The sequence below is a fragment of the Balaenoptera acutorostrata genome, chromosome 15 (assembly GCF_949987535.1).
Source record: "Balaenoptera acutorostrata chromosome 15, mBalAcu1.1, whole genome shotgun sequence".
NCBI lineage: Eukaryota > Metazoa > Chordata > Mammalia > Artiodactyla > Balaenopteridae > Balaenoptera > Balaenoptera acutorostrata.
In genome coordinates, this window is record NC_080078.1 from 14602084 (window position 1) to 14615551 (window position 13468).

A 13468-nucleotide genomic window follows, 5' to 3' on the forward strand; every position below is an offset into this window, starting at 1 on the left:
TCACACACACAGACTGGAGGGGATAGAATGACATTAAGTGGAAAGCCCACAATGCGCACTGCAGAGTGACCCTGACCCTACAGATGGCAGAGCTGGGAGGGGGCCAAAAACTCAGATGAGTTCTGCAAAACCCTCTACTCCAGATGGCTGTTCAAAGACTACTTACTGGTGTACTACACTGATATGACCTTTGCTGAACATAAACTAGAGGAGACCCAGCTTAATTACAATAATCAAGAGAAGCTTCTCTATTAGCCCACTGATTTACAGAATTCATTAAACTGAATTTGGGTTTTAGCTGAATAAAAAAAAGCAAATAATAGTTTAAAAAATCTTTAAGAAAGCATGGCTGTAAAACTGCACTGAACTTGCCCAAATACATGAAAATGATTTATTCATAAGTCAAATCAGTCATAAAAATGAACTTTACTTCACTTTAAATACTGTTTATGAGGGACGAAATATATGAACAACCATGTAGATACTGCTTAATTCAAAGGAATTTATTTTTTAATAACATTTTTCTTATTTATTTATTTATTTATGGCTGCGTTGGGTCTTTGTTGCTGCGCACAGGTTTTCTCTAGTTGCAGTGAGCGGGGGCTACTCTTTGTTGCGTTGCGTGCGTTTCTCATCGCAGTGGCTTCTCTTGTTGTGGAGCACGGGCTCTAGGCACGTGGGCTCAGCAGCCGTGGCTCACGGGCTCTAGAGCACAGGCTCAGTAGTTGTGGCACACAGGCTTAGTTGCTCCGTGGCATGTGGGATCTTCCCGGAATAGGGTTCGAACCTGTGTCCCCTGCATTGGCAGGTGGATTCTTAACCACTGCGCTACCAGGGAAGCCCCAGGAATTTATTTTTAATATTTAAAATGTTAGTTCATTGAAGCAGAGATTTTAGGTAAGATCTTTTTTTTTTTTTATTTATTTTGGCTGTGCTGGGTCTTAGTTGCGGCATGCGGGCTTCTTGGTTGCGGTATGTGGGATCTAGTTCCCCGACCAGAGATGGAACCCAGGTCCCCTGCATTGGGAGCATGGAGTCTTACCCACTGGATCACCAGGGAAGTCCCTAAGTAAGATCTTATATTCATGACAATGGCTTTGGAAAATACTTTAATATCGATTATTCAGCAATAATAAAGCATGAAATGATAAGGAGAGATTTGGTTTGGAAAGGAAATGAGAGAATGATTGCCATAGGTCATCACTATGCCTTCACATTATACTTCTCTATACGTTCGCATGATGCTTTATCATTAACAAAGCATTTGCACGTAAAAATTCTCATTTTAGCCAGACAAAATCCTCGGAGGTGGGGAGTATGGGTAACTTCCTGAGCCGACTGCGGAACCCGAGCCTGCGCCGTGACAGACCTGCCATGGGTAGAAACCGGCCTCACTGAATGGCCTCCCCGAGCCCTCCCTCAGTCTGGCTCCTCAACACCTCCCTCCGGTCCTCCCCCCTCTACATGGGCTACTTCACTTCATCGCACACTCCAGTCTACTGATGACCCGCCCAGACTGGATTCCTCATCACACTTGCCCCTGAATAGTCTAAAGACGTTTCGCTTCCCCTCACATCGCAGCTGTTCGCCACCGTTTCATGCCAGCACCACCTCCACTCCCACCCCGTTTACCACCAGCACCAAGTTCTTTCCTCACAACTCTGGAAAAACAATGTCCTCAAGAAAACAGATGGGTATAATGTGGCAACTGAAAGCACTCATTCCAGAATTCCAAAGACTGAGAGGTGACAAGCAGACTCAAAGAAAGTTCCTGAAGAGCAGGACCACTTATGCATCTTCCTGTTTGTAGTGAAAAGCACAAGCCACACCATTACACTGGTGACTTCTGGATGGACCACTCTGCTCCAGGACGTGGGGGCCATCAGGTCTTTTTCACGGGCTGCTTAGAAAGTTTACCTGGGGATTCAAAGTCTGTGGGAAGAGCAGTATTGTGGCTCTTGATATTCTAATTAAACTGACTGGTTGTCCAAAGACTCCTGGTATGATTGTTTTTGTCCCTGATAGTTGGAGGAGAAATGTCTCCATAACTTTTTGCAGCAATACATGTCACTCCTTTATCTTAAAAATGCTTCAATAGCTGTCCCCCCCACCAAAAAACCAGCCCATGTTTCTCAGCCTAGCACCTGAGGCCTTCTTACTGGACTGCCCCACTCAGCATCCAGTCTTTCCCTGGCTAAATTCTCCACCATCTCTTTGATCTTCGGCCAGGAACCCCAATCCCATCTAATCCCAATCTCATCATACTCTGTGCATCTCTCTTCTCAGACAACTGGCATAACTTTGATGTGTCTAAATCCTGAGCTCTTAGAGGGCGGGGGCCACACCCTATTCTTCTCTGTACCCCCAACCAATCTATTCTAAAGAGCAAGTCACATGTTCCTCTATGACATTAAACTCCAGAACTCTTTTCTGATCTAATACAAAATTTAATTCATCTTTTTCAAGATTTTTCTACACTTAAATGATTATGAACCAACTGATAATTACTGGTTAGGTATTGCTACATACATGAACAACCGGTAATACTCCCTACGTTTGTGTGCAGAAAGAGATTGAGACTATGCTAAGACATTTGTTTTGCAAGATGCATTCTGCAAGGATTGAGTTCTGTAGACAGTAATGGTGCTAATGAGAAGAGAGTTTTAAATCATTTGACAACAAGTAATTACTGAGCACTTACTCTTCTCAAGGTGCAGTGCTAGGCAGAGAATACAAAGACGGTATTTCATTTACAGATGGATTGTGTTATGAAAGCTTTTCAATAAGGCAGATGTTTACAACATGAAACACATTTTCACAAACAAGTAAGCAAATAACGATGGTTAAGCTTCCCAGGCTAGCAAATATAGGTCTACTTAAGCCTAATGAAGCTAAAATACATGTTAATTTACAGGGAATGGAACAGAGAAATATTTTACAAGACTAGCAGTGAAAGAAAAGAGAAAATCAATATAATAGAGAAACAGCTTCTATTGATTCATTTTTAAATAATGTGCTTGATGGAAAGTGATCTAAACATTTACTGAAACCCAGGCATATGTTACCCCTTGAATTCTCAAAACAAGCCTATTAAATTGATATTCTAATACCGAGGAAATTTAGGCTCAAGGAGGATAAGTAACCTGTCCCAGGCTAAATGAATACATTTTAGGAATGTATCAAAGCTTACAACTTCCCCACCTGAGACTATGAGAGACCCCCCTGAACCCTCCACATACACACACACACATCCAGGAAATCCAGGAAAAGGATATGAATGGTATCCGAGAGCCTCAGGTATTTCACTAGCCCAGGGTCACTTTGTATTATCAATTTCACATCTTCAGGGCATTTATGTGACCTTGAGGTACTATTAAATTTTAACACCAACCCCATTTCAGGGTTAGGCCCTGGGAGACTTTCTTTTTACCAGAAGCATAGGTAAGGGATAAGCCTCCAAGTACCACAGTGTCAGTGGGTGAATTTTTTCCTAATTCGTCCTTTCACTAAAGGTGAAAGGGCCTAGTGTTCTGCCACATCCTGTCTGTACTGGAGCTGCAGAGTACCACCAGGCAATCTCCCTTTTTACAGCCCCTAAGGAATTCCCTTACAGACCTGACAGATTGACTATTCTCTCAAAGGTACGTTTACCATAACATTTACTTCTAAGTGTTTGCTTTTGGAGGAATTTGAGGTTATCTTAGGCTGCCATATTGCTAGCTCTTACCAAATGTTTTTTGGAGAGGCTTTATTACTATTATTTTTAAAACGCTTCCATTTTAGAAAATTTTACTTTAATTAATAAGACAACAACAACAAAAAGCTGCCTTTTCAGACATTAAATAGTTTAATCCTACTGAACAGGAAAGCATGCCTTCTCCATTTACTGATTTCATTTCAATCATTTGAAGTATAAAAGTAATGCATGCTCACTGCAACAATTCACACAACACAGAAATACGAAAAGTAAAACAAGCCTTTCCTTCCCCTTCTCCCAAATCGTACACTGTTAATGATTTGATATGTATCCTTCCATACTTTTCTTATGTAAATGTATCTAAACATATACTGTTAAAAATTTGATCAAGTAATAATTATTCTATAACTCGTTTTGTTTCTTAATAGTATACCGTTTTCTGTAAACATCCCTTTTCCTACTTCAGTTTAAGAGAAAGATACTTCATTAACTTGCTGGACAAATGAGAGATGAATTTAATAAACCATGTGATCTAATCCTCAAAGGCCCAGGTACTTGATATTACAGGTCTCCTACCAGAGACAAATGATCATCACATGCTTTCCCCTGATACACACAAACTGTTGTCTATTACCTTATATTTTATAATTTAAATAAGACATTTAAAATTGTGATTAGATTACACACTTCTCCAAGATTTTCAATAAAAAAAAGTCTCTCAGTGTAGTTCATTTTACTTCTATAGATTTTGCCTTGTTCAATAAGACATCCATTTCCCAAACAGCATATCCAAATTTAGAAAAAAAAATTTGTACCTATGATGCTTTGACGAGGCCTGGCACATGAAGACAGCTCAGAAATATTTGTTAAATGCAGGGATAAAATAGTAAAATGGAAATCTTGTTTGAAGGAAACTATGTCATTATAACATCTCAGCTATAAGCAGAAGCTTCATCTGTTTCCTAGTTATGTTAATAGTCTGTCCAACTACAGAATGCCCATCAGAGAATTACACTGTTTACAAAGTAGCCATCTTTCTTTAAAATTTGGTTGATTCTTTTCAGATTACAAAATATCTTCTTCATTATAGGAAACATGACTGCAAAGAAAGAAGGAGAAAAAAAGGTGACAGTGCGATCCAGCCAAGTTAATAGAGGTTTTACTGCAGCATAATTTGAAGCAGCATTCTTTAATAGCTAAATCATAAATTAAAACACCACTAATCTCTGATGTTGGCAAGGTTTCCTTAAGCCGATGCATATATTTAAAGTGTAGCTTGTGTCTCTGCATCATTAGAGTTCTTGCCAAGAGTAGCCTTTTGAAATTAAGAGCAATTTTAAAAGAAAAGTGTCTTGACCTGACTAGAGGCTTTTACACACTCAGCAATATTTCATCTGCTCCTCTCACCTCTCCATCCCTCCAGAGGACAGTAATGCAGAACGCTGAACTTACTAAAAAACGGCTGTAAAACTGAAATATGCTCTGATGTGACAGAGTGCATCCAGCTTCATAAACATAAACTGAAGAGTGGAGCTTTGAGAGACTGGGTTCATTTTCTGATCACTTTCTCTCATTCTGTGTATTCTTAGTTGTCCAAGAAAGCTGTCTGCCTCTTAAAACTCTATAGCTTGAACTACCATCTCATGCTGATGACTTCCAAATCATTACTGCCAGGCCTGTCTTATCCCCAGAACGCCAGGCTTATAGAACCTGTGGCTTATTTGAACCTACACTTTGAACCTACACGTGGATTATTTAAAAGCTATCTCAAAGTATTAAGGTCAACATAGAACTCATGCAATTACTCCCTGAATTTGCCTCCCTTCTCCACTGGTCTTTTCCATCTCAGCAAACTGTTCCACAGCCACACGATTGCTTAAGCCCAAAACCCAGGTGCTATTCTTGATTCTTTTTGTTCTTTCATACCCTACATGTCATCTAACAACAAGTTCTGTTGGATCTACTCCCAAACTGTATCACAAATGCACCCAGTCCTCTCCAATGACCTTCCCCACGCCATCACATCTCTTGCTTGGCAAAAGTTTTGTTACCGGTCTACCTACTTCTACTACTGCCCTCTAAAATCCACTCATGGCAACGGCAGGGTGATCTTTCAAAATCATAAATCAGATCGTATCACTCTCCAGTTTAAAACCCTTTCCTAGCACACCTAGTATTAAAAAAAGCTTATCATTAAACTTAGTATAAAATCTGATTCTCTTATCCATGCCATGAAAGGCCTAACAAAATCTGGCTCCAGCCCACCACTCTGATTCATCTTGTACCACAGCCAACTCCAACTACCCGACGGAGATCATGTAGGACCTCTGTGGACCAGCTGTGCCATCTGCCCAGAACGCTCTGACCCCAAGCCTTTGCATACGGTGCTGCTTCTTACTATTCAGGTACCAGTTTTTAAAAGAGTCATCTCCTCAGAAAAGCCTTCCTGCTTTTGAAATCTAAAGCAGCCAACCACAATATCTAGCAAAACAGCATATGCATTTACCCTCTGACACACCAATCCACTTACAGGTATCTACCCCAAAGAAACACTGGTAAAAACATGACAGTGACAACCAGACATTAAATGGCTCCTGCTGGAAGCATACACTACCAGCAATGAAATAATCTTGAAATGCAAACATACACACACACACACACACACACACACACACACACACACACAAATCTGATCAATCTTCTTTTGATCTAACTACCAATCCACGGGAAATCTAAGGGGCAGAGCAACATGCAATCACCAAAATCTAAAATATAAATATGGGGAACTAACCAGGATAAATGATCCATTTTTTCCAACAAAATAAATTACAAGGGGGAAAAAAAACACATGGAAGAGGAACTAATAGATTAAAAGAAATTTAAGAGAGAAATAATCCAATTCTGACCCTTATTTGGATCCAGATTAAAAAATACTTTAGACAATTGGTTTAAGAAGATGTGGTATATATACACAATGGAATATTACTCAGCCATAAAAAATAATGAAATATTACCATTCGCAGTAACATGGATGGACCTAGAGATTATCATACTAAGTGAAATAAGTCAGAAAGACAAGGAGAAATATTATATGATATCATTTATGTGAGGAATCTAAAAATGAGTACAAATGAATCTACATACAAAATAGAAACAGACTCACAGACATAGAAAACAAACTTACAGTTACCAAAGGGGAAAGGGAGGAGGAGAAGAATAAATCAGGAGTATTGGATTAACAGATAAACACTACTGTACATAAAATAAACAACAAGGGTTTACTGTATAGCACAGGGAACTATATTCAACATCTTATAATAACCTATAATGGAAAATAACCTGAAAAACTATATATATATATATATATATATGTGTGTGTGTGTGTGTAAATAAATAAATAAATATATATATAAAAAAAACTGAATTACTTCGCTGTCTACCTGAAATTAACACAATATTGTATATCAACTCTACTTCAATTTTAAAAAATACTGTTAAAATAACTGGTCAAGTTGAAATCTTATATGTTCCAATATATGAGATTATTGTTAGAACTGTTTAGTAAGAACAGTATTCTGAATAAGTGTTTAAAGTGAGTGCATATCTTTTAGGAATACATACTAAAACAGTTATGGATGAATGGCATAACGTGGGGATTTGCTTCACAGGTAAGGGCAGGAAAATGGGTAGGAGTACAGTTGAAACATGAGCTAGTAATTTTTGAAGCTGGGTAATGGATGGATGGATGGGGTTCATTACATCAGTCTCTCTACTTCTGTATATATTTGAAGTTTTCCATAGTAAAAGTGTAGTTAAAAGCCAACCAATTACTCATTATAACAGTATTTTATTTCTCAGCATATTAAAGTTACTATGTAGTGAGCAGTACATTCATTTTCTGTTGACAGTCTACCTCTCACTAAAATATAAGCTTTTTATATGTGAGAGCAAATGCTTAGTCTTTACTGCTGTTATCTCCAATACCCAGAACAGTGCCAGGAATCTTGATGAATATTTCTGACTGAATAAATAAAACATCCGGGACCTCCTGCAGAATTTTAGAAGATTGTAATTCCACCGTGGCCAACAAAGCATAATGTGAACGTGCCCAACACTAGCCAGCAGGGGCTTACCTTCACCTCGATGAAGTCAGGGTTCCCCAGGGACACCAGCCTGGCATAGGCCTGGAGTTCATCCACGTTCCATGCTTTCACTAGAGTCAGCCTATAGACAGTACGCTGTTGCTAAAACAGAGGAAAACACAACTTTGTTTTTATCACCCAGGAAGATTTTCAAATTTCTTAAACCCATAGGTGAAACCTGGCATGAACTTCTATAAATTGAAGTTGCATTTTGTAGAAAGATGAAAAAAATGTAAACAATGTCATAAGACTCCCAGAAGCCTTATAAAGGCACAGATATTGGTATATTATTCTTCTCTCACTTACAGTATCGAACACTAGATAAGACACCCAAAAGTTTCTTAACAAATACACTGAATTCCATTTATTTAGAAATAGTAAATTGACCAAACAGTTTTAGATTGGTGAAAATTAATTCACATAACCTTCAGGCTTTCAGGTATCAATTGCTCAAAGTTATTTACAGTAAGAATTTCTAATCACTCGTGTCCTCTTTCCTGCTTCCTCATTATTTAATGATCTCTACTTGGCAGAAAAGGCACGTTGATGAACTGTCAACGTTGCCATTTGTTTACCATGTAACCAAAAGAGGTACTGATTTTCTGAAAAGCCATTAGACAACAGTCATACAAGCCTTTAAAAACTTTATACCTTTGACTTTGTAGCTCCCTTCCAGGACCCTAGACAAATTACTAAAAGTTCAAAGACTTATTCAAACATCTCAAAACAACACGATTAATGATAGTTTAAAATCTACAACAAGAGTGGGGGCAGAACCTGTGACTTGCCTATAACCAACAGAATATGGCAAAGATGATGTGACACCTGTAGTTACGTGCACATGATTACATCCATCTGTAGCAAGTTCCTGGGTACTATCCATGCTGCTAAAACTCAAACCATGCTTTAAGTAGCAAGGCTCAAAATACTCAAGAGAAAAACAAAGTGAAGTAAGACGTGAACAAAATGATACCAATCTCTCTCTACATGCACCCCAGTATTCACAGCAGCATTATTTACAATTGCCAAGATATGAAAGCAACCTAAATGTCCACCAACAGATGAACGGATAAAGATGTGGTATATATATATACACAATGGAATACTACTCAGCCATAAAAAAGAATGAAATTTTGCCATTTGCAACAACATGGTTGGACTTGGAGGGCATTATGCTAAGTGAAATAAGTCAGACAGAGAAAGACAAATACTGTATGATATCACTTATATGTGGAATATAAAAAATACAACAAACTAGTGAATATAGCAAAAAAGAGACTCAGATATAGAGAACAAATTAGTAGTTACCAATGGGGAGAGGGGAGGGGAGAGAAGCAAGATAGGGGTAGGGGATTAAGAAGTATAAACTATTATGTATAAAATAAGCTACAAGAATATATTGTACAACACAGGGAACATAGCCAATATTTTATAATAACTATAAATGGAGTATAACCTTTAAAATTTGTGAATCACTATATTGTACACCTGAAACATATAATATTGTACATCAACTATACTTCAATTTAAAAGAATGCCAATCTCTCTACTTTTGCTCATGTCTGAACATAACCAAGGGATGAACAGTATTAGGCAGCCATATCAGAAAATGTACTCAAAACTTATTTTTAAAATGCAGTGTATAATGCACGAAAAGATAGAAATATTCCAGATTCCCTTCATATAGCTAGAATCCATCCAATGCCAAAACCTAACAAAAATGGTAGAGAAGTACAAGCCAATCTCACTTGTACTTAATCTTACAGAAATTTTAGCAAATGAAATTCAGCATTATGTTAAAAATTCTAGAAATGCAAAGATGATTCAATATTAGACTATATATTAATACAATTCATCACGTTAATAGCTCAACACAGAAAAGTTATACAATCATCTTATAGACACACAAAGACATTTCATATCATTTAAAGCCCATCCTTGATTTTAAAACAAAACAGAATGAACAACTGAAAAACCATTTGGTAAACTCAAAAATTAAAAAACACATCCTTAACATAAAGAAAACACTCTCCAGTCAATAGTCCATGTCATTCTTAGAGATATAAAAAATAGAGGCATTTCTATTTAATCAGAATAACAGCAGAATGTCCACTCTATTATTTTTATAAACACTTCCCTGAAAGTTAAAATCAAAGCAATAAGGCAAGAACAAGAATAAGTGGATAGTATACAAAAAACAATTACTTGCAAATGATATAGCTGGCTTCTTGGAAAATCAACTAAAAATCAGATTAAGTAAAATTGGCCAGTTACCAAATAAAAATAGAAAAATGAGCAGCTTTCCGAGCATAGAGCAGTGGGGTGAACGTGGACTCTGAGGCCAGACTGAATCCCAGACCCCATACTAGCCAGCTTTAACTCTGTCTCAGTTTCTACCTGTGCAAAATGGGAGTTTACACAGGATTAAAAGTGTCCATCTAGGGGCTTCCCTGGTGGCACAGTGGTTGAGAATCTGCCTGCCAATGCAGGGGACACGGGTTCGAGCCCTGGTCTGGGAGGATCCCACATGCCGCGGAGCAACTGGGCCCGTGCGCCACAACTGCTGAGCCTGCGCGTCTGGAGCCTGTGCTCCGCAACAAGAGAGGCTGCGACAGTGAGAGGCCCGCGCACCGCGATCAAGAGTGGCCCCCACTTGCCGCAACTGGAGAAAGCCCTCGCACAGAAACGAAGACCCAACACAGCCAGAAATGAATAAATAAATACATAAATTTAAAAAAAAAAAAAAAAAAAGTGTCCATCTACATAACGCTTAGAACCACGCTGGCAGCAGTAAGTCATACTAAGTATTAGCTATTATATGCCACACGTATGGTACATATATACTATATGTACGATTACAAAATGCAAGGCAAAGAAAATTCTACTTCAACGCTAAAATACATCTATAAAATACTTGATGATTATTTATGAAATAACATGGACAGTGAAAAACGTAAATATTTCTGAGACCATAAAAAACTAGGCTACATGGACAGCCATGATAGATTTCTAAATATAATGTAATTCCAATGGGAGTTTAAAATTCCTTTCAACAAATAAACTGGAAATGATACCAACAATAACAATAGCAAGAGTTAGCAGTGAGTCAGCCCTTACTATGTGCCAGCTGTTGTTGTGTTTAACATCTTAGCAAAGATTCCAATATTTGTCTCATCTTTGCAACAAATCTTACAAAATAGGTTTATTAGCTTCACATTACAGACATGAAATTGAGGCCTAGTGCTGCTAAGTGAATTTCCCAAAGTTACACAGTTGGAAAGCAGCAAAGCTGGGATATGAACCCAAGCAGAATGAATCCAGGGCAGACTCTATCTCTCGTTGCTTAACCTTTTCAAATTGTGAAATAAATCATACAAAGAGAAACATACATAAAACATGAATGGGGCTTCCCTGGTGGCGCAGTGGTTGAGAATCTGCCTGCTAATGCAGGGAACACGGGTTCGAGCCCTGGTCTGGGAGGATCCCACATGCCGCGGAGCGGCTGGGCCCGTGAGCCACAACTACTGAGCCTGCGCGTCTGGAGCCTGTGCTCCGCAACAAGAGAGGCCGCGATAGTGAGAGGCCCGCGCACCGCAATGAAGAGTGGCCCCCACTTGCCACAACTAGTGAAAGCCCTCGCACAGAAACGAAGACCCAACATAGCCATAAATTAAAAATAAATAAATAAATAAAAATTAAAAAAAAAAAAACACGAATGGACAGCCCAAGGGATTAACACAAAGAAAATATCCATCACCCAGTAACCATCCATTGCCTTTACCCCAAAGCTATCTAATATCCTGACTTCAACATTAAAGTTTAGATTTTTGTCTCTGTTTGAAATTTATATACATGGAACCATATACTTTTTTGCATCTCGCTTCTGTCATACAACACTGTGTTTATAAAGTTCATCCATGTTGCTGCATGTTGAGATTTGTTCATTTTCTTTGTTATCTAACATTCCATTATATAAATATACAATAATTTATTCAACCGTTCCCCCATTGATAGACATCTGGATTATTTCCGGTTTTTAGTTATTATAAAATGCTGTTATCTCTCGTAACACTAGAGTTTAGTTCTTCCTGCTTTAGGGAATTTTATGAAATGCTATTATGACATGCATTCTTCTATGTCTGGCTTCTTTCACTGAAATTCTTTCACTGCATTTGATGGTGACTTTAGCTTTAGATATATTTTTGCTGCTGTTTAGTACTCCAGTATATAAAAATACTTACATTAGTGAAAGTTGTTGGTTGGTTGGTTTTTTTCCCCAGTTTGGGTCTCTTACAAAATAGCATTGCTATGACTGCTACTGTACCTGACTCCCGACGGATGTTTCTTGAATGTTCCTAAGAGTGGAAATGCTGGATCACAGAATGTGCAGATACTGCTAAATTGGTTTCCAAAGTCATTTCACCATACTTCTACCTGCAGTGGATCAGAGTTCCAGCCTCTTCTCTTCTTCAACAACACTTGTTGTTAGTCTTTTAAACTTTACCCATTCCTGCACTGTCCTATTTTGTATTTGCCCATTTACTGATGAAGTTGAGTATGCTTTTGGCCATTTTGATCTCTACTTTTGTGAAGTACTTGTTCAAATGTTTTGAACATTTCTTTATTGGGATAGCTGTCTTTTTACTACTGGGTTTTTCAAATTCTTTATATATTCTGGCTGTAAGAATGCTGTTATAATTGTATTAGAAATATTTTCATCCACTTTATGGCTTTCCTTTCTGATTTCTTCATATCTTTTGATCAACAGATATAACTAATTTTAGTACATTTACCTTTTATATATAGCCTACTAATGTTCAGATCGTTAAGGACAAAGAAAAGCACTATGAGGTTACTAAAAAAGAAATGTCATTAGATTTTATTTCAAATTATCAAATTCACATTCTGGGTTTCACTGTGTCTGTAGGGAGCCTGCTCGATGGGATGGTTTTGGAGACTTTAAAGTCTGTTTAAAATTAGTTAAAGCAGTTCCTAAAGTCTATAGAAGAAAGTTGTGTTATACTCCAGTTAGATCAAATTAAAACAAAAACTGAGGGCTTCCCTGGTGGCACAGTGGTTAAGAACGCACCTGCCAATGCAGGGGAAACGGGTTCGAGCCCTGGTCCAGGAAGATCCTACATGCCGCGGAGCAACTAAGCCCGTGCGCCACAGCTACTGAGCCTGCGCTCTAGAGCCCGCAAGCCACAACTACTGAGCCTGCGTGCCACAACTACTGAAGGCTGTGCGCCTAGAGGCCGTGCTCCACAACAAGAGAAGCCACCGCAATGAGAAGCCCGTGCACTGCAACGAAGAGTAGCCCCTGCTCGCCAAAACTAGAGAAAGCCTGCACGCAGCAATGAGGACCCAACACAGCCAAAAATAAATAAATAAATAAATTTATTTATTTAAAAACAAAAACAAAAACAAAAACTGAGTACAGATGTTGCTTGAGAGGTGAGAGCTGGAATTTCCTTTGCAAAGGACATACTTAACACTTTATTTTATCCTTCTTTTAGATTAAAAAAAAGAAAGAAAAAATTGGAGTACAAACTGGATTGTATTGTAGTAATTTAATTTGAATAAAACCTATTTTTTTCCTCAGTTTGGGGATTTAGTTAGTAATTTTAAT

At 38.2% G+C, this 13468-nt stretch overlaps 1 protein-coding gene across 2 annotated transcripts in view; it reads right to left on the reverse strand.

Moving 5' to 3' along the window:
- Window positions 1–13468, reverse strand: part of LOC103017871 (S-adenosyl-L-methionine-dependent tRNA 4-demethylwyosine synthase TYW1) — a 214919-nt gene that overhangs the window by 77526 nt on the left and 123925 nt on the right. For both annotated transcript variants that reach the window (XM_057529605.1, XM_007186512.2), the window contains exon 14: window positions 7831–7941. In XM_057529605.1, coding sequence (XP_057385588.1) covers window positions 7831–7941 — 111 coding nt within the window. The remainder of the gene's footprint in view (window positions 1–7830; window positions 7942–13468) is intronic.